This window comes from Gordionus sp. m RMFG-2023, chromosome 3 (assembly GCF_954871325.1).
Source record: "Gordionus sp. m RMFG-2023 chromosome 3, tfGorSpeb1-WG-v2, whole genome shotgun sequence".
In the NCBI taxonomy this organism is placed as follows: Eukaryota; Metazoa; Nematomorpha; class Gordioida; order Chordodea; family Parachordodidae; genus Gordionus; species Gordionus sp. m RMFG-2023.
In genome coordinates, this window is record NC_088777.1 from 19,753,847 (window position 1) to 19,777,350 (window position 23,504).

The 23,504-nt window shown below is 25.7% G+C and overlaps 2 protein-coding genes across 3 annotated transcripts in view; one reads left to right on the forward strand and one right to left on the reverse strand.

Moving 5' to 3' along the window:
- Positions 1 to 8,021: 8,021 nt before the first annotated feature.
- Positions 8,022 to 19,160, forward strand: LOC135926145 (uncharacterized). 2 transcript variants are annotated; one of them, XM_065461872.1, is made up of 11 exons: positions 8,022 to 8,214; positions 8,259 to 8,390; positions 8,430 to 8,559; positions 8,603 to 8,727; positions 8,768 to 9,025; positions 15,589 to 15,707; positions 16,126 to 16,676; positions 16,926 to 17,230; positions 17,586 to 18,242; positions 18,385 to 18,836; positions 18,933 to 19,160. In XM_065461872.1, exons 1-11 carry the CDS (start codon positions 8,035 to 8,037, stop codon positions 19,024 to 19,026), a joined length of 3,003 nt encoding a protein of 1,000 aa, XP_065317944.1. In that variant the 5' UTR covers positions 8,022 to 8,034; the 3' UTR covers positions 19,027 to 19,160. The 2 variants fall into 2 exon arrangements, with proteins under 2 accessions (XP_065317944.1, XP_065317945.1); XM_065461873.1 differs by lacking the exon at positions 16,926 to 17,230 and having other exon boundaries at positions 16,126 to 16,222.
- LOC135926146 (small ribosomal subunit protein mS39-like) overlaps positions 19,076 to 23,504 on the reverse strand; it is a 31,062-nt gene continuing 26,633 nt past the window's right edge. The window contains exons 23-25 of the mRNA XM_065461874.1: positions 22,628 to 22,691; positions 21,729 to 21,853; positions 19,076 to 19,250 (exon numbers count right to left, since the gene is read on the reverse strand). Of these exons, the coding sequence (XP_065317946.1) occupies positions 19,175 to 19,250; positions 21,729 to 21,853; positions 22,628 to 22,691 (265 nt within the window). The 3' untranslated portion in view covers positions 19,076 to 19,174. The remainder of the gene's footprint in view (positions 19,251 to 21,728; positions 21,854 to 22,627; positions 22,692 to 23,504) is intronic.

A 23,504-nucleotide genomic window follows, 5' to 3' on the forward strand; every position in this document is an offset into this window, starting at 1 on the left:
TGCACTAAAACTTGTTAATTGCTAACCTCTAGTCAGGATGACATCTAAAACAGCAGATCATAATGGATTTTACCTCTGCCAAATAAGCCATTTATAAATGATATGCGTCTGCCACTTTTATTATCCCATGCATTTACCACCATAGGACTGCAAATGATAACATTTTCAGGCCCAATGGGTAGTTAATGCCCATCCCAAGTTTTGCGCCCAATTTCAATTTTTTTAAAGATTGTAAAAAAGATATATAATTGTATAAATTGCAAATATTCATTAGATTGTGGGAATATTTATTAGGGAAGGTACAAAGCACTACTTGTAACAATGTTCTCCAGAGTTCTGAGATTTTATTTATTTAAATAAAATTTGTTAAAAATTATACATTTGAACACCTGCACCTACCTTGTCATTTTTTGCAATAGCAATAGGAAGAAATATTGGCAAATTTATGAATAACAAAATCATTATTTTCATAATTCATATTTTGTAAAATAATTAAGAAGAAAATTCTAATTCCCTATCATATAAAAGCAAATATTTATGTATATAAAAAAATTCATGATAAAATAATGTATTGTTCAAAAATTTAAAGATTGTAAGTAAGATATATATAATTATATGATGCAAATATTTATTAGATTATGGGAGTATTTATAATGGAAGGTGTTAATATGGTGCCAAAAGGTTAACAAAAAGTAAAAGTAAGAAATTGCTATTGAGATTATTATATTTTTACATTAATCTAAAAAAAACTAACTCACTAAAACAAAAAATAAATATCAAAATATATTACAAAAATATTTTAAACAAAAGCAAGGTTACAAGCTAAAATAATCGTAAGTTTTCATCAACATATTAAGGTTATATTCAAATAATACCAATTAAAGTTATATAAAATATTAATGCAAATTTAAATATAAAAAATCAATTCCATTATTTAACAGAAGGCACAAAGCAATCCTTGTTCAATGTTCTCCAGAGTTTTGATATTCTATTTATCTAAATAAAATTAGTAAAAAATTATACTTTAAAAAAATGAATATTTCACCTATAAGAATTCAGTTAATGATAAATATTACCAAATCAAACGTGTATAAATTTTCTTAATACCAACCTATTTTTCTAAATACCGACCAAAATATATTAAAATGTAATAAGACCCTTATTATTTAGCATATATTAAAATGGAATCACGTGGTCGAGTCTGGTTCCTATATATCATCCTCCCGAGAATCACCAAGTTGGATTAAGAAAAAAATGATCTTTGCTGGGGATTAGAACCCAAAGCCATCGGATTTGTAGGAGACGCTCTTGCCGATTAAATTATCGACGCTTTTCAAATTTAACGATTTTTTAAATATATATTATAAATAAATTTTTCCAAATGAAAAATAAACAAAATACAAATTTGATAGGTACTCTTAAGGCAATACCTATCATTAACCTAAGAATTATATTTGTTATGGTAGCTTAAATAAATGAATGTTTGATATGGTAGGATATAATCATTAGACCGATTAAGCTATGGTAATTTTTATTGGAGGAATTTTTTAAAGAATACTATTGGCTATTACGTTGTGACACTGTGACTGTGACACGGCTTTTATATATATTATAGATGCCTTTATGAGGAAAAAAATTTGGGGATAAAATAAAATCTATAAATATTTTTCTTGTTAATTAATAGAATCTTTAAAAAAACATATACTATCATTTATTTTGAACGCAATATATTGGTAAAAATATAATTTTCTTTTCAAAATAATCATCTCAACTGACAGCTCAATTAAATTCACAATGAAAAATATCAATTATGACAATAATGATATTGAATAAATGATGTAATAATTTTGGCTGAAATTAATGAAATATAGTTTAAGTCGATAAATTACCATCTTTAATATTCAATATATTTTAAACTAAAAAAGAGAAAATGGATTTTATTTTTTATTATTTTAACCGATATTCTCCAATACCCAATATTATTTTCACAAATATTTGTATACTTTATTTGCTTTTCATGATAAATATTTTATCCTATTTTTGGCTTTATGACGATAGATTCGCTGAGGATGTATAATAACGTGTCTGGCACGCCATATAAATTTTGACATGCTTAAATTTTCTGTTTGTAAACCTGTATTTTCTATTTCGATAAGACTAAAGCTTTGTTTTCTGCTCCAAAAAAAAAACCACGTCACGCAAAAACTATTAATCAAGAACGCCTTCGTTTATTCCCGCTGATTAGTATTGCGAACAGTATGATGTTGATTTATTTGTGATTAATATAAGAAATAAAATTAAGTATTAATTCTAATTTCATATTGTTATTTCTTGATTAATTCTGATTCCCCAAAATAAATTTTGAATCCCCAAAAATGTTATATCTTAGAAAAGCCTAAGTGAAAAGGGCTGCCGACGCCACTGTATAAGAAATTATCTTTTATTAGACAAAATTCCATAAATTAAAATCTTTTTAGTTTTTTATTAAGCGATAAGTAGTGGAACTACGGGACGCAAAGAAATTCAATTCTATAATAGATAATTAAGATGAAATATACACAGTTCCTTAAAATTATATCAAAAATATTTTTTATGACGAAAATGTAAAAAATTTACGTTCTCTTTATTTAATATAGAGTTTTATATATAAGATTAGGCACCATATATAATATATCAAACATAAACTCTCCTCAAATATAATATAATATCATGATTTTTAAATTATAATACTTTTTTAGGATGAAATTTAAAATAATTTTATTCACTTGCAGTGATTTTGCAACGAAGACCAACCACTTATTTTCTGTCATCAAAAAAGCAGAAATCCTTAAAAGAACACGCTAATCTCACAAACATAGTTTTTATTCTAATAGTTACTAACACCTGAGTGATGTTTCAGCTAGGGGATCTCAATTGTATTTAAACCATGGGTAAAACAAGGAGACACATAATAAGTGACCCCAACTAAGAATTCTACCTTCGTCGATTTCTTTCGAAATCTACCAATTCAATTTCCTAAGCATTTACTTCTCTCTAAAGTGGCATATTCCTTTTTAATGTTTTTTTTATAAAACTAATCATTTTTTTTTCATATAATTTTTAATATATTCGTATCCGTTTTTTAAAAATTTATTATATATTGTATCTTATTTTTAAATAAAATAAAGTCGCTAAAAAAATAAAGTTCATATTATTAATATTTAGAATTTCAATAGATTATTATTTTCTACCAAGTTAGTGGTGAGAGCAGTAGCGTCATTTGTGAGAGGGGAGTGCTCGAGCCCCCTTAAATATTGGAAGAGTCCCTAAATTTATAGTAGAAAATATTTATAAATTTTTTAAAATATATTTTCTAAAAAAGGTTAATTTTGGAAATACTTCCTTAAAAAAATAAGTTAATTTCTAAAAAAAAATTGCCCCATGAGATTACAAAGGCTAGTAATACCATTGATTGATGAGTGTCTTTTGACACTCATTGTTATATTACCATCGCTCAAATTAAAATGATAATCTCTTAGAGAAGAAATAATACTCAGATCTAATAATTGATCTATATTATAAGGATTAATAAATATAAATTGCGTATTGATAAAAGAGTAATAAAATTAGATATCTTCTTAGGAATGCATTTCAGAATGCTAGGAAACGTGTAAGAAACACAAATTATTAGCCGGAGAGAGGAAAGCAGGAATGCAAAAATGCCTTTTTGAATTTATATTAAATTTTGTTTTAGAAATTAGTTAAAATGTAGAATAAATATGGTAAAATAGGTTTTCACCATCAAATTTAAATAAGGTGGAAAGGGGAACATTAAAAATTCTAAAATATAATGATAATATTAAGTTGATATTACATGGTAAAAGCAAAACAACTGTTAGAATTGATTAGGTTACTGTTAAAAAGACACAGTGGCAGGCCAAGATGAAAGCTAAAGTTTATTAATAAATTAAATTAACATTATGTTGAACATGCCTAAATTTTAAAGTTTATATAGTCATAAAATAATATAAAATTGAATATGAAATAAAATGAAATAAGTTAGTATAATTCGCGATATATTTTTTAAAAGGTTTATCTAGAAATCGTGATATATTTATAAAAGGTCATATGTAGAAATCGCTATATATTTTCTATAAGGTCATTCATAATTATTTTAATTTTATTTTAATTAGTATTTTAATTTAATTTAAATTTTATTTTATTTTAATTAATCATCTCTAACAGTTACTTATAAAATAAAAAATCTTAGAGAAACATAATTAATTTCACTGAAATTATTTTAAAAAAATTTTTTATTTTTGTAAATTTTAAAAAGAATAAGAACATTTTTTTCTTTTTCATTTATTTATTTATAAAAAAATTTATAGTAATCATCACATAATATTTATTTGAACCAATCATACTTCAAAAATGACAATTTAGAACACAAAAAATAAAATAATTAAAAATACAAAAAATTTAATAGCGAATATAACATTGTTAAAATAAATATTATAGCTCTATAAAATGATATGTATATCCAGTGTAGAAACGTCTATAAAAGCAAGGGTAGCATACCTCACCTTCAGATTTTATAATTTTGTCTAATAAAATAAATATAAACTTTATGTTACATTAAAAAAATTAATATTATTCATGCTCAGGGTTGCCATATCTCCCCCCATCAGCGGGAGACTCCCGCAATTTTTTAGTTTACACGCAGACATCTCTCTCCCGTAAAACTACCACAATTGGAAATCTCCTGCAAAAATTTACCACAATTTTTTTAATTTCTCCCCCAATTTAAAAAAAAAGAAGTAATTTAAAGTATTTTAACGTTTTTATTATATAAATTATAATTTTGAAAGACATTAATTGATTATTTTTATATTTTTAAAATAAATTTTAAATATTTATTCGAAAAACATGTCTAGTTTGTAAATTTCTTTCTATCCTGTTATTTTTATCCAATAATAAATCAACATCATTTCATTCATATAAGTCAGTACAGTAGAATATATCAACATGATTGCAATACAAAAATATTCTCAAAAATAATAAATAATACAGATGCAACTACATTTGCGGAAATCGTATACATCTATCATGTAGTTCAACATTCACAGAGTTATACCATCTCAATGTGGGTCGAATTTTTTTCTCATGATATTTAACGACTCCAGTATAAGTGCGAACCTTACTTGTGGCAGAACAAAAATGAGCAAGGCTTTCACAAGTGTTTTAGTACTTGAATCCTAGAGGTGGCATCCATATGCAATTCTAACAGATGCATCTAATAAGGGAAATATTAACATTTCCCTCGATCTTTCGCTATTTCAACAAGAATAAGAACATTTCAATAAAACTGTTAAAATTATTTCCTCGGATAGTGAAAAATCCAACGATGTAGCTAGCCACATAATGGTACATATAGCTGATTCAGGGTTATCAATGATTTGCATGTCAGCCATATACTACATAATTCTTGCAAGAAGGCAATGAATGTACTATCTGTGGATGTCGAAATAATTGTGATGAAATGTTTTAACGAATTTAGTTCATCAACTAAAAGAGTTAATGAATTAAAAGAGTTGATGAAGTGGTCTGACTTGGAATGGTGTGAGTTGTTGCGATATATACCTATCAGATGGTTGTCATTAATACCTGCCATCGATAGAATTGTAAAATTTTACAAACCCTTAAAAAAATTCTTTTTAAATAAAGATTTTAAAAGCTGTCCTAAAATTAAAAATTTTTTCGAGTATGAAATGGCAGAAGCATATTTGGGATTCATTTCACATGTAGGAAATCTACCTCATACAATTAATATTCAGTTGCAATCAGAATTTTCTTTATTAAAAAATATTCACAAAATCATGCTACGCTCTGTTCATCTCTACAGTTAAAATTGATAATAAATTTTATGGCGCAATTGCTAAAAATTAAAATTTTCAAATAATACTCTAATTAATACATTTTTAAATGAGGCAGATATTTTTATTAAGACAATTTTAGAATATTTACAATCAAAATTTGATTTTAATAACTCTATTTACAAATGAATAAATATTATTACCTTGGAACAGAAACCATCAATTGATGGTTTTTATAACTTAATAAATATATTAAAAATACCGAAAGACATTGATGCCTTGTTTGAGGAGATTGTAATTCTCTCTATTTTTTATGATTCACCAAAATACTTAAAGTAGTCTAAAAGCAGAGGAGAAATGGGAAGAATTTAATCGTAATAACGATAAATTCCCATACTTGGAAAAAATACGCGAGTATGTCTTATCCTTACCTCATTCTAATGCCTCACCCGAGCGCATTTTTTGCCTGATGAGGACTGCCTGGAAAAAGGAGAGAAATCGGATTGCTTTAACAACATTAGAGGCCCAGCTAATGGTTAAACAAATATATAATATGTCATGCCAGGAATTTTATAAATATATCAATAACGACGGTATTTAGTTCTATTTAAAGTTCAAATAAAATATAAAATAAGTTTTAGCAATGGCGCCATAAAATTTATTGTCAATTTTTAATTGTAAAGATGAACACATCTGCAGCATAAATTTGTGAATCTTTGTTTTAAGATTCTTCTGATTGCAACTACACATTAACAGCATGTAGTAGATTTCCTACATGTGAAATCATTCCTAAATATACCTCTGCCATTCATTATTGAAAAAATTTTCAAAATGTTAGGACAGCTTTAATATCCTTTATTTAAGAAATTTTTTTTAATGGTTTATAAAATTTAAAAATTCTATCGGTGACGGATATTAGGAACATATCGCAATCAACATTGTGCTGACTCAATTCTGTAAATACACTCTGTTTCTACCAAAATAAATTAATATATTTTAATAAATCAAGATGTTTTTATTTTGAAAATTAGTTACCGACTTTGTATTTATATAAACTAATTATAAAAAATAATAGGCGGATAATTAAGTCAATTCAAAATCCCTTTTTTTTAGCAATTTTTATATACCGCAATTTTCATATTTCTCCCGCATAATACCAAATTTCTCCCGTAATTTGAAAATTTTGACCTGGCAACCCTGTTCATGCTATGTTAAAAAAAATAATAATTTACTACGTTATTATTTCACTACTTTAAAAAATTGAATTTTATTTTTATTACTATGTTAATATAATCAATAATATTTTTACTACGTTAAAAAAATTAATAATATTTCTAAGTTAAAAAAATTAATATTATTTATATTAGGTTAAAAATTAATAATATTTTTCTATGTTAAAAAAAAATATTATTTTTACTACGTTAATAAAAATAAATATTATTTTTACTACGTTAATAAAAATAAATATTATTTTTACTACGTTAAAAAAAAAATATTATTAAAACTACGTTAAAAAAAATAAATATTATTTTATCTAAGTTAAAAAGAATTAATATACTTTTTAAATTAATATTATTTTTATTATGCTAAAAAAAAATTAATATTTTTGACGTGCATTGTCACTAGTCTCAGTATAGTTGCCAAAATATACAGTAATTTTAATATATTTGGAAAAACCTTAAAATATTTTTTAAAGGTTGCAATGCTCATAGCGTTTTTTGGTGGACTATCTATTAATATTTCACACCAATTAAATTCTAAAATTAAATAAAGGGTTAAATATGTAATTTTTATTACCAAGATTTATGGGAATTTTAAATTGAGTTCCCGTTAAGATTAGAACGATTTTTTCGTCTAGGTACAAGTCGAGGCTTGAAATTTCAATAATATCTTTCGCCTCAACAATCACATACATTTCTTGTATTATCTTTTAGTTTTCTAAGTTGTATAATAATATTGGCGAAGGCGATTCTCATAATCTTTAACAGTGTTAACATGAGAATGTTGATTATAAATGTGATGTCTTTTATACAGTGGGCGGTATTTTAATTTACAATTACAAACATTCCATCATTTATTATTTGACATCATATGTCATTATTTATTAAATGTAATCTGTTACGCAATATATGTCAATCATCTGATTTATGCCATCCAATATATTCGCAATTTCGTAAGAAAAATGAATAATCTTGTAAAAAAGAAATTTAACCGTAAAAAGCTTAAAAAGATGATAGATAAGAAGGATAATCGTAAGAATGTTATTCCTGCTATTAACCCATTTGATCGTCATTTTATTCGCAAAAAATCTAACGTTTCCAAGTCTAAACATGTGTCAACCATTCCAAAAGCTGAAGAGAAAGTATTTCATATTATATCTTAGAGCAATATATAAAGAATATTAAGAGAAAGAAAACACTTTTACAAGAATACAAAAAAAGAAACAACACTAATAAGTTGATAGATTATAGGATAGGAGAAAAAGTTGACATTTCACAAGATGAAAAAACTTTACAAAGGCTCATACGTGAAAAACAGGTTTAAAATATTTATAATATACATTTAACTTTATTATAGAAACAATCTAAAAAACGATTATACAATTTGAATGATGAAGAATTAACTCATACTGGTATTAAACTATCTGAAATGAAATCTTATAAAAATGTAACAGACCTGGACATGGAAAATGATGGAGATCACAACTGTATATTTATATATCAATCAATAAAAAATTATATAAATTTTAGCTAAAATTGTATCATCATTACATTTTGGAGGATTTGAAAATAGTAGTAAAGAACTTAATCATTTAAACAAAAGTAAACACAAAACATTTTTGGAAGAGATGATATCATTTAGCAAAAAAGAGAAAGTGAAAAACTGAATTTAATACTTACTTTATATTTAAATAGCATGAAAAGCAAAGAGAAAAGGAGAATATAGATACATTTAGGGAAAAATTAGACCAGACATGGAAAGAATTAAGGATGTTAATTAAATCTGACAGCAAAATAAATCATATTGATAGCACTAAAAATAACCAACTTGATACTAAAAAAAGTATTGGCAAAATTTCAAATGATTACTCATATGGTGTTGAATCATATGATCTTATATATCATGATTTGCAATTTCAATCATCAAATAACTCTGAAGTTATTCAAAGAGAAGTAATCTTTTATTATATTATATATTAAGTTTAATAAAAATTAACCTAAATATAATAAACACTTATGAAATATGTTTTACTTTGTCAAATTTGATGGTATGATTTTTTGAGCTGATATTTTTATATTTATAAGTAAAAATATCAGAGATGTGTAGTGTTGTTAAAACGCTGCAAGTCGCGACCCCGACCAAAAGTTTGGGTTGTTTTTTTTGACCTCGACCCGAGTTCAAGCCAAAAAAAACAACCTCGACCCAAAATATGTCGAGGTCGTTTTTTTTGACTCAGACTTGAAGTTTAAGTCGTTTTTTATGACTGAGACTTGAAGTTTGGTCGTTTTTTTCGACTAATATTTGAAGTTTATTTTTTAAGGCAAATATGCTAAAATATATTTTACAAACATGTTAAATTAAAATTTCATTGAAGATGTACCATAGGAAATTGACAATTGTCATAATCGTCATTTTTGAACTTTTTTAAATTTTTTTTAGACAAATGGGTAAAAATATATTTTGTAAACATGTTAAATTAAAATTTCATTGAAGATGTACCTTAGGAAAGTGACAATTGTCATAATCATCATTTTTGAACTTTTTTGAATTTTTTTTAGACCAATGGGTAAAAAAATATATTGTAAACATGTTAAATTAAAATTTCATTGAGGATGTACCATAGGAAAGTGACAATTGTCATAATCGTCATTTTTGAACTTTTTTCAATTTTTTTAAGGCAAAAATATATTTTATAAACATGTTAAACTTAAATTTCAGTGAAGATGTACCATAGGAAAGTGACAATTGTCATAATCGTTTATTTTGAACTTTTTTCAGTTTTTTTTAGACCAATGGGTAAAAAAATATATTGTAAACTTGTTAAATTAAAATTTCATTGAGGATGTACCATAGGAAAGTGACAATTGTCATAATCGTCATTTTTGAACTTTTTTCAATTTTTTTAAGGCAAATGGGTAAAAATATATTTTATAAACATGTTAAATTTAAATTTCAGTGAAGATGTACCAGGGTAATTCCATACCAAATCGATAACTTTTCGGCCCGACCTTTTTAATTTCGATAAAATTTTGTATGCTGATAGAATATCATTTGAAAGCATCGAATCCAAAATTTTAGCTTCCTAGTACTCATAGTTCCAGAGATATCAATAGTCAAAAGTGCCAAAAATGACCTTTTTTCGAAAAATACGATTTTTGAAATTGAGATAAGTTAAAAAATAATGATTTAAAAAATATAAGTTATATGTCATTTTGTAACTCTATTAAAGGCCTTTTATTAAATATTAAGGATTTTTTTGAAATAATATTGTTGCAGTTTTTATTTACGTTATAAATTTTAAACATAAAAATTCCTGTTGTTTCGCTTTCCAAATTTTTTTGAATTTAATATTTTCTAATTCTCTAACCTTATATCTATTCATAAAAAAAAATTTAAACTTGGGACAGCCATGGGTTTTTTAGTTATTACGATTTAAAAAATCAAAAAATAAATATTTTTTTCAAAAATAGATGGCGCTCCTTTATAAAATAATGTATTTTGTTATAATAATTATTTTTTTAAACTTTTTTTCACTTTTAAACATAAATAATAAGATTTTCCAGCATTACTATCAGGAAAAAATATTATATAGATCGTTTGATAGGCTTACTTATTATTAGAGATCTGCAAAGTTAGGCACGGCCCGGACGGGCTTTGGGCTTAATTCTATTTAAAATAAACGGGTTCGGGCCGGGCCTAATATTTTGAAAAAAAATTCGGGCCGGGCCTAATATTTTGAAAAAAAATTCGGGCCGGGTCGGGTCGGACCTTGGAAACTTCTTTAAATATATATAAATTTATCAATTTTATATTGAATTTTTTATGTAAAATATAAACATTTGATTTTATTTATTGAAACTAAACAACATATAACATATATCTTTTATTTTAAGTAATTATAATAATTAATTCCTGTATTTAAATAAATTCGGGCCGGGTCGGTAAATTTTTTTAAAAAAATTTTCGGGTTCGGGTCGAGCCGGCAAAACTTTTTTAAAAAGATTTAGGGCTGGGCTTGAAAAATTAGGCTCGATGCAGATCACTAATTATTATTATTGCTATATTGATAACTTGTAAAAATTAGTTTTTATAATAAATGATTAAATTACCTAAAAAGATAGTTAAGATTCCGATATCTCATACAAGAAAATATAATTGTTGAAAGATAAAAGCTAGTTTTCATGTACCTGCCCTAATATTAATTAATTTTTATTTTGCAAATATTTTGATATTAATTATTTTTCTTCTTAAAATTATTTATAATTTAAAAATATAAATGCATAAATCCTTTTAAAGAATCTAAACACTTTAATTATAAAAAGAACCTGCGCAAAGTCATGACGTGGATGACACAATATCCAAACATTGAGGCGGAACATTATATTTGTGATAAATGCCGTAAAAAGTTATCACAAAAAAATATCGAAAATATAAATTCTGATAGTGAATATGTAAATAACAGCATCAACATCAATAGATAAAATCAATATAACTTTAAATGAATAGGAATATCTCCTATTAAGATAAAAAAAAACTAACCGAAAAAAATTATCAAAAAAAAGGCAGCAAAAATAACAAAAGCGATTACAGATATAATAATTAACAATCCAGATTCGGATAAGAACGATAATAATGATATACTCAATAACATGAAATTACAATATCCCAATTTATCTAAAAATAAAAAATATCAATTGCTGACCATTCTGCCTCCTAATTTAAGCGCAAATAAAATAAAAACGACATTCAACGCTACATATCATATGGCTTATAATTCCAAAATCATTTTAGAAGAAAAGGGGATTCTTTCTACTCCAAATCGAAAGCCTGCAAAATATTTCAATCAAAAACAGTTGATATTGTTAAAAAAATTTTTTTGCAGTGATGAAGTTAGTAGGGTATTACCAGGAAAAAAAGATTGCTATCTATCATTGAAAAGGGGGAACGAGTGAACGCTCAAAAAAGGTTAGTTCTTAATAATTTGAAAGAATTATATAATCATTTTAAGGCGAGTAATTCAAACTTAATAATTGGATTTTCGAAATTTGCTAGCTTAAGACCAAAAAATTGTATATTAGCAGAGGCTAGCGGAACACATAGTGTATGCGTTTGTTACATACACCAGAATATTATAAACTTATGATTTTAGGCTGTGAATTAGCAACATTAACTAAAAATGGTGAGGATACATTAACAACTTATAGAGATGTTATAGGCGGAATGATTTGCAATCCCCCGTTACCCACCTGTTATTTTGGTGACTGCAACGAAATCAATATATCCACGTGAAGATCCTTTGATTGAGGATCTGATAATCTATGAGATTAGAGGATATGTAACATGTGCATATGAAAACGATTGGTGGTTAGGATTTGTACAAGAAGTGAACGTAATTAGAGATAAAGTAAAAATTAATTTTCTTCCCCCTAAAGGACCAGCAAATTCTTTTGTTTATCCAGCTGCACTAAATATCGTTTTCATACCAAAAAATAATATTTTAACAATAGTTAGCCCATCAACGGCTACTGGGCGTACATATAATTTATCGCAAAACGAAATTTTCATGGCGTCAAAAAACTAAATTTAATGAAAAACCGAAAATAGGTAATATCTTTCATGAATTTTAATTTATCTATTATATCTTTAAAATTTATAAAATAATTTTTCGAAAATTAAAATATTTTATAAAAAAAAATGATTATAACCGCAGCTAAATAATCTCATTTCATGATATTAATGCTGAAAAATCTTATTATTTATGTTTAAAAGTGAAAAAAAGTTTAAAAGAATAATTATTATAACAAAACACGTTATTTTACAAAGGAGCGCCATCTATTTTTGAAAAAAATATTTATTTTTTGATTTTTTAAATCGTAATAACTAAAAAACCCATGGCTGTCCCAAGTTTAAAAATTAGAAAATATTAAATTCAAAAAAATTTGGAAAGCGAAACACCTGGAATTTTTATGTTTAAAATTTATAACGTAAATAAAAACCGCAACAATATTATTTCAAAAAAATCCTTAATATTTAATAAAAGGCCTTAAATAGAGTTACAAAATGACATATAACATATATTTTTAAAATTATTATTTTTTAACTTATCTCAGTTTCAAAAAATCGTATTTTTCGAAAAAAGGTCATTTTTGGCACTTTTGACCATTGATATCTCTGGAACTATGAATACTAGGAAGCTAAAATTTTGGATTCGATGCTTTCAAATGATATTCTCTCAGCATACAAAATTTTATCGAAATTAAAAAGGTTGGGCCGAAAAGTTATCGATTTGGCATGGAATTACCCACCATAGGAAAATGTCAATTGTCATAATCGTTATTTTTGAACTTTTTTCAATTTTTTTTAAGGCAAATGGGTAAAAATATATTTTGTAAACATGTTAAATTAAAATTTCAGTGAAGATGTACCATAGAAAAGTGACAATTGTCATAATCATCATTTTTGAACTTTTTTCAATTTAATTGAAGCAGATAGATAAAAATATATTTTGTAAACTTGTTAAATTAAAATTTCAGTGAAGATGTACAATAGGAAAGTGACAATTGTCATAATCGTCATTTTTGAACTTTTTTCAATTTAATTGAAGCAGATAGATAAAAATATAGACTGTAAACATGTTAAATCAATTTTTCAGTGATGTCACTTTCCTATGGTACAAAATTTTAATTTAACATGTTTACAAAATATATTTTTACCCATTTGACTAAAATAAATTCAAAAAAGTTCAAAAATGACGATTATGACAATTGTCACTTTCCTAAGGTACATCTTCAAAGAAATTTTAATTTAACATGTTTATAAAATATATTTTTACCCATTTGCCTTAAAAAAATTCAAAAAAGTTCAAAAATGACGATTATGACAATTGTCACTTTCCTATGGTACATTCTTAATGAAATTTTAATTTAACATGTTTACAAAATATATTTTTACCCATTTGTCTAAAAAATATTCAAAAAAGTTCATAAATGACGATTATTACAATTGTCACTTTCCTAAGGTACATCTTCACTGAAATTTAAATTTAACATGTTTACAAAATATATTTTTACCCATTTGCCTTAAAAAAATTGAAAAAAGTTCAAAAATGACGATTATGACAATTGTCACTTTCTTAAGGTACATCTTCAATGAAATTTTAATTTAACATGTTTACAAAATATATTTTTACCCATTTGCCTTAAAAAAATTCAAAAATGACGATTATGACAATTGTCACTTTCCTATGGTACATCTTCAATGAAATTTTATTTTAACATGTTTGCTGCTATATTTGTCTAAAAAAAATTGAAAATTGTTCAAAAATGACGATTAAGACAAATGTCACTTTCCTATGGTACATCTTCACTGAAATTTTAATTTAACATGTTTGCAAAATATATTTTTATACATTGGCTTTAAAAAAATAAACTTCAAGTCTGAGTCGAAAAAAACAACCAAGCTTCAAGTCTGAGTCGAAAAAAACAACCAAGCTTCAAGTCTGAGTCGAAAAATAGAACCCATATTTTGGGTCGAAGTCGTTATTTTCGGCTTGGACTCGGGTCGAGGTCGAATTTTTGGAGTTAGTAACACATTTTATTTTTATACTTAATTAAAAAAATAAAGAAATCTTCGCTTTATAAATTAAATCCTTATATTTAAATTGAGCTAAATCCCTACTAATTCTTCATAAGATGTTTAATATTATTTTAGACAAGATCTCCCCGCATGTCTTTAATAATAATAATTAATTATTAAACATTCTGCCATATTGTTATTTTTTGGCGCATTCTGTTTATAAAAGTGTGCTATAATATCTTCAGAATCTGTTTTTAGTGGAGCTGGTTATATGATAGTTACCATCGCCGCCTCTGATAAATTTGAAATTTTGGCATTTCTAAAAAGAAATCTTCGATATATTAATATTAAATATTATTTAAAATATTTATTTCAAATTTCATAATATATTTGTTTATTACTTATTATGTATATAAATTAATGTTATTACTTATACTTATTAAATAAAAGTAATTTAATAATAAAAATATTTTATATACTTTCAGAATTGCAATTGAATATAAACTATAACTGATCATTATAATATATTTAAATAATATAAGTTATGGTATAGTTAGATTACAGATGTTATACTAATAAAAAGTATATTAAAAATTAAAATCATTGGTAACTTTACAGAATACAAAATTAGATATGATATCGAATCGGTAATCTACCGATATCAATTTAATATCGGGAATATTGGATCGGCCTCCAAAAAGTGGTATCGGTACACCCCTAGCAATTAGGTGCTGAAACTCACTAGAAATGATTACCTTTATATTTAACTCTTTAATTTAATGATTCGTTTTATAATTTTTATTATTAAAATTATATCTAATACGGTAGTGTTATGTTAAAAATTAACTATAATGCAAATTTTTTTGGTAAATTATGCACATGTACATGATTATAATAAAAATGTCTATTTAAAGGAATAATATATTTATAATTTCTTTAGGATAATTCTAAACCAGTTGATAGCAACATCAAAAAAACGGTGTCGAAAGATGAAAATAAAAATAGTTATAAGAAAACTCAAATACGAACTTATTCGGCGGATGCATTAACATATGACGAGTAATAACGATTATAAAACTTTATATTTAAATGTTTTAAATTGATGCCACAAATGTATAGCTCTAATTTAGGCGTGCTAAAAGGTATATTTTGTCCTTTTGCTCAACTAGAAAATATATGTTTTCAAATTAAATTTAGGCTTGCTGATTCCACTTTTGCACTTCCATAGTGATGTTACCAGTATTTGGATATAATTAGTTCCCTTATCTAAAATTTAGAACTTTTAATAATTTAGGTGACTTACCAAACCATTTAAAATAAATAAAGTCAGGTTTCAATGGCTCATAAATTAGACAAATTAAAATTATATAATGGAATGCCATTAAATAATTAAAAGGTCTAAAATAAAAATATTTCAATTTAATATGACAAAATAATCTTCATATTTATAATATACTATTTAAAAATTATTTTCAAGATGCCTAAACATTCAGCCGAAATTAACTAATCAATTTCCCATAAGTGATGGGCGTGAAGAACCATTTATTTTAGCCTATGACGAAAGTGGAAAGATGGTAAATGAAAACAAAATATTCGCCTCATATAAGTTCGAGAATGAAAATCAAAATATCGAGCCCTATCCTCAAAATGTAATAGATTTTGATTTTCTGTACCGTTTTGAAGGGAGTAGCCTGTTTGGTATTTATAACAAAAACGACCCATCTGATATTAAATTAAAATCTTTAAAGCTGAAAGTTTTAGAGAGCTTCGAGCATTTTTCACTTGTACTCAATAAAACCTTGTTTAATGATAGCAACCCAATTTTGGATTGCGAAGAAAGAAAAAACGAACTCTGTCATGCTTTTAAGAAATTTATTTTGAATGCTTCTACATTGGAATCACTTAGAGGGGAAGATAAGGCTGGCATGGTTATAGGCTTGCGAAATTGCATAATTTTTACCATTAGATATTTGGCCGATCTTATCATGGGAGCTATGCTTAATGTAGAGTTTAAATCAGATAATGAAGGTAAGGTAAAATAAATGTATTTCCAATATTTTTTAAATGATTATATTATTATCTCTTATACATTATGTCCTAATTAAACATATGTCCTAATTAAACATACATAGAAATGCCATTTGGATTAGAACGTTTGGCAAAGATTAACACTTAGAAAATATTATAATAAGAAAGACTATGGTAGAAAAGAATTATATTAATCACTTATAAATCATTTCCAAATAACATTTTTAATCGTTAATTATTTTATACAAGAATTTAGAAAATGTGTTAGACTTGTATCAGAAAAGTCCATAAGTTTAATATACAGAGAATTCTACCAAACTATATTTGCCGTTTACCCTAACCTTGTGAGAGAAATACTAGAGGAAATTTCGGAAAGTCTTTTTAAGACTTTCTCTGCTCAATATATAAATCGCAAATATGTCAAACGGCTATCTAAGGATATTAGGAAATATAATAGCGGCATTAGAGATGTTAACGAGGAAAATTTGAAGGACGATATTAAGGATGAGGAATCATTGATTAGATTATATTTACTTGGACCCTCAATATTCGCGGTTTAATTTAAATTATATAAATCCCCTATATTCGGAGTGCACTAGGTTAATGCTCTACTACTATACATAATTTTTATTTTAAATAACGCCTTTTTAATTTTAACACTATTATCATTTAATGGATATAAAATAAATATACACATACTATTTTTTATAAATTATTCCTAATCAAAATGTGAAAATGTTATAATTCATTGCAAAATTTCACCATCTTTTTTTTATATCTGAAAAAATGATTATTGCAAAAGCGCACTCTAATTTTAAAGCCACAATTGTTTACATTTATTTATAACTGATTAATTACAATTTAAAAAATATATTAAATGAATTATTTTAATTTAATATATAAAATTAGTGGCTATTATATAGATTGGTCACCAATAGTTCTCTCCTCTCACCAAAATCTAATCACCCACAAACTCTCAATTACATAATAACGAATCTTTTGGACATTTTACTTAAAATTACAAACACGCAGCTGTCCTTTTATGCCAATTCCGCAATCAAATATCCCAAACAAAACTACGTACAATATATTACGAATCTTTTAGGCTTATCTTTATGCAAAAGCCTTATGTATAATTTTAATCAAGTTGATATTCATAGTGGTATCACTGATAAGTCTGACAATTTCCATTGCCGGGCAATGTATTTTCCAGTGTTAAGCGAATACCTCTCTGGGTCTCAAAATTATTACATTCGTAGTTTACCTTTCTGTTTGGGCGCAAAAAATAACGATACAAAAATAAAGGACGACTATAATGATATATTGTTATTGGATATATTATATATGCCTTTATATGAAAAAACGTTCAAACTTAGTTTGTGTAATTACTTCAAAATTTTGCTTAAATTTGTGAGCTTGTACGATTATAAAGAAGTAGAATTATCAAATGCAATATCTACAACGAATTCTGGTCTGCTGAGCAGCTTCCCCGAAATTATAAAACCATTAATCGATACTTTGCAAAATAAGCTAGTGCCTTTACTTGATGAAGACTATGAAATCAAGGTTTTACAAACTGTTTTTTTAAATAAATTATTTAATAAGTAGTCATTCAGATTTTGCTCTATGAAATAGTGGCGGGTTTAAGATAAAAATAAGTTTTTATTTAAATTTTTAAAATTAACCATCACAAAAACATATATTATAGCAAACTACCGAAAAAATTATTGTAAAATCATCGGATATTTCTCAAAAAATATCGCATAAAAGATCTTCCCTTCTTTCCATTTCACCTGAACATCTGGTACAATACTTTAATCCTCTTCATAAAACCGATCCCATAAATAATAAATGTAAGCCCAAAGTTCCTAACTTATTAGAACCTCTTATAATACCCGCAAATAATAAATTTAATACTAAAAAGGGAGGTAAAATGAAAAATTTAGCCAAGGAGTTGATAATGAATGATGAGGCTCTTAAGAAACAAGGCTTGAATAACAACGAAAAAGATAAAATTCATCGCACGAGGGCGAAGCACTTGTTGGATCAAAGGCAAATGTTGAAACACGTCTACAAACGAGATATGAAAACGGCTAAAAAAGAACTTAGAAAGGACGCAACTTTCCTTTCTAATCAAAAATTGAACGAGCAGATAGAAAGGTTCATTTTATATTATTGGAAATTCTACATTTTAAATAAATAAATAATGAAAACATTATATTTAATGTATTTCTATAATAATTATTATTTCTTTAGGGATATGATAAGGAAAACAAAGGTCAAAAAATTGTATTCATTCTTAGCTAATCAAGAAGGAGAAGTTCGTGCTTTGAAAAGGAAAAAGAAATAAATATAAGCCATGGGATATACATAATTAACAATATTGTATAACCGTTTTATTAAATAAACGCAATTATAAAATACAACATCACAATCATTTGTATATACAAGGAATACAGATAAATTAAATCACAATTGTTTTATAGTATTAAAGCGTATTAATTTTGTTGTTGTTTAGAAGTTCTCTTATCTTTTAGCATTTCGTAATCGTGGATTAAGTTATCCTTATAGATTCTAATAGTATTTAATATAATCGATTAAATTAAATATATAATTAATAGAATATAAAATGCAAGCTCTTAATAATAAATATGAAAAAATCACAGGTCTTGCACGTCCCTCCAAATTTTAGGAATATCATAATAAAAAATATCAAACTGTAATCCTTAAGGATAGTGTCGTTAAACGTCTCGATTTTTAAAAACGGCTAACCGAATATTTTAGCCAAAAGTATAACGCAAACCTGGAAATTTTACTTGATAGATGGCAGAAAGGTTTGGACATCTAACGAATCTTGAGGCTTGCAGAACATTTTTTGGCTAAAATATTGGGTTAGTCCTTTTTATAAATCGAGTCTTTTAACATTACTTAAGGATAATTAATGGTTACGTCAATTACTGCCTAGAGTCATTAATACTAGGAGAGCCGTATTTTTTTCCATTTTCAGAATTTAAATTTATTAAGATATACTTATTTTATAACCTAAAAGATAATATTTTTAGTTATAATATTTAATAATTATAATCAGACATTTGTATAATGCTCGGTCATCTTTAATTTTTTCCTGTTCTTGTAAATTATATTATTGCCTGCCTTTTTATTTAGCCATTATTTTAAAATGAATTTTGCCTTTAATGGTCTCCAGTAAAGCTACATCTTATTTTTATACTTCAAGATCACGAATAGAATACCTGGATGAAAATATTGCTTTTTAAAATTTTAATTCATTTTTGAAAATATTCGAATGTTGGATGAATCAAATCGAATAATGTTTTTATTATTTGTACGAATATGAATTAAATAAAAATTGAATCTGAATATGATTTGTATTTTTATATCACACCCAAATCTATAAAAAATGAATAACAAATTAAGACTTATTATACAACAAGCACATTATGATTCCATTTTAAGAACAAGAATGCCATATTTTTTCAGGGAAATTCTACACAAGATACTAAATTTTTGGAGAGAAAAGAGGATCGAACTTTCAAAATTAACCAAAAGCATTCCTTGTGTTCCGGCAACTAGCACACTTTGAAAGGGTTTTCTCTACCGCTGGGTTGACTTCAGAGATCTTTATTTCTAGAAAATTTAAATAACATGATACCTATAATATAAAATTAAAAAATTGAATTTGAAATCTAAAAATTATATTTTATTTTTAGTTTAGCTTTTCTTAAAAAATTCAATTAGCCATTTACAAAATATATATTGTAAAAAATGTTGGCGTGCCGATTTAACCCGTCTATGAATGACTAAAAGGCGGCGATTAATTGTTTAAACTCATGCCGTCCCCCGATAGTTTCGCCAGAGCCCAGATCCTCACATAAGCATATGGGGTACAGTCTTAAAAAAAGCTAAGAAAGTAATATCCAAAAATTATTTCAAAAGGATTGAATTGAAACTATTAATCATTAACAACCTTAATTAAATACAAAGGTGACGCAACTCAATTTTAAAACGAGTATTAGGAATTTTTAGTGCTAGAATTTAATAGCTAATTCTACCCCGTTTTTATTTTATTTTATTTCTTTTTCATAATATCGATATTTAATAATTTTTTATTAATTATGCTAAAAAAATATTTATTTAAATTTTCAATTTAAAATATTCAAAGCGTTTAAATATATTCAAAGCGTTTAAATATATTCAAAGCGTTTAAATATATTCAAAGCGTTTAAATATATTCAAAATTTTATTATATAAACCAAAATATTAATAAAATGGGTTAAAAAATTATTTTGTCAGGCAGAGAGCAGAGGATTGAGATAAAATTAGATCTATATATATTCTTTGTGTAAATTCTTTAGGATCTTCAGTGATTGTTAACTTTTTACCTAAAGTTTTTAAAAATAGAATTGCATCTTCACCGAAGTTCTCTAATATGGTAATAATAAAGGGTATAAAGGTACATTCTAAAATTGCGAATATTTGTTATGTTTGGATGATTCGGCGGCCGCAATGGATGCGTATTGTGCGTTTGATTTATCAAATGCAACTTTACAGGTAAAATCTCATACCAATAATTGCCCTTTCAACCAAGGCGTAAGAGTGACATTGTCTTGTTATTTATTGTCAGAAGACATTTATATTTAAAGGGTTTTCCATTTAAAAAAGGGAACGGTCAGATCATAGAAAAAAAAATCCGATAAAAAAAGGAAAGTCCCACGAGGAAAGAATTCAACTAAAAATTTGTTTATTGAGACATTTCCTTTTTTGAGTGAGAAACTTAATAAAATTAAAATAATTTAATATCGATTTTAAAAAAATTAGAACTTAAAGGTTAAAAAATTTAGGTGGCCGAGCATAGAATGTCTATTTGAATTTTTTAAAAATATTTCTTTTAATTTATTATTATATTTTCTTCGCATGTTATTTTTATTTTGTTAACTGATACTAAATAATATTTTTTTAATGTCTGATTGTTTTATAATTTTAACCTAATAACAAAATATGTATTATATAAACATTTTAGTTAAAATTAATCACCTTTGAGTATCGCTTAATGAGATATTTTTGGTACTTAAACCCGATTCATTAGATTCAGAGAAATATTGTTGACATATTTTTACAGTTTCAGGATACGCATTTTTGACGTAAATTTTGAGGCAGACCTATACAATAGCAGTTTAATTTCAAATTATAATATAAAATAATATTATATAAAGATTTAAATACCAATAATTTATAATATAGTATCCTCTTCACCCCTAAGAATAATCAGGCGATGCTATATTTCTTGCATATAGCAGTTAGAATATGAATAAAAAACATAATTTTCAAAAATGAAAAATTGTATTTTCTATTTTATTTATATAAAACATGTTGTATAAAGGATACATATTATCATATTAATCATTTTTTATGAAAATAATAAAAACAATTTTACGATGATATTATACTAATATAAAATATAATCCTTTACACTTCTCATATCGGCATCTTGACCTCGAACGATTGGCTAGTATTGGTAAATGCAACGCCTCATAATCTGCGTTCTACACGAAAATTCACTGGAGGCAAACCTCCCTCTAAAACCCATATCTACCCCACTATAAAAAAATTGCTACTTTCGGCAGCGATATATATTAATTACGAGTTTTTAATTATAAGGATGAGGGGGTTGCGTACGAACCTTTAGTTTATTTGGCGGCATGAATTTACATTTAAAAAATATAACAAAAAATTATCAGAAATAAGTTTTTTTTAAATAAATTATTCAATGACTATTGTATTGCATGCAATATATTAGATTTTGGATGCTTAGCAATAAATGTATTATGTATAATAGGTCTATAATAAATTTTAACTAAAAATTTAATTTGTAACCGCCCAATAAATTTTGGAGTGAAGAGGGTATATAAAAAATAGAATATTTTATAAATTACCAAAGAGTTATCAGAATCATTGCAATTCACTGTCTTCTTTATTAATTTTTCAAGAGTTTCAGGGCTTAAAAAATGTATTAGTATTAATATAAATATTTTACAATATTCTAATAAAAGTTAATATGTGATTTTTTTTAAAATGAATAAAGATTTGACCCCCTAGTTTATTTTATATTCCATTGAAAAATATATACACAAATTATCTCTCTTAGCCATGACATCTCTAGATTTTTCAAACTAACGATGCAATTATTCTAGATGACAATATATATACGCCCGGAAATAATTTTATATAATACCAGACTTGTAAAATGTATTAAACTACCGATAAAATTTTACATGAGTAAGAAAAAGACATTTGATATAAAAAATTAAAACAGTTTGGAACCCTGACAAAATGGATTGTTTCCGGTTCTAAATATTTTTTTAAAAGGAGGTGCTAGTTATAGTTTTTATAATTTTGTAAAGTGGGGTATAGTTCTTAAATTTGACAAGGTTCTGATTAGATTCCAGCTTCTGGTTCCAAACTTTGAAAACGATCAAAAAAACTAAACATATATAAACTTTCTAAAATGAATCAAGCAACATTATAAATGTGTATATAAATTATTTCATTTTGGTTTGAACGAGTTCCTCGAAATTTTAAAATAAGTTTCATAGATCCAGATTTTAGTTCCAAACTCTGATTATAACCATTTTATTATTTGATATAGTTTAAATGTTTGTGAAAAATTTGCAAAGGATAGAATTTGTATTTGAGATATTTATAATATTTTCGATGTATATAGGGAAGAGGTCTGCAAATGACAAAATTTAAGGCCCCGTCTTTGTTAAGATTTAATTTTCGCCCGGCGCGTCCTAATTTGAACCCGGCCTA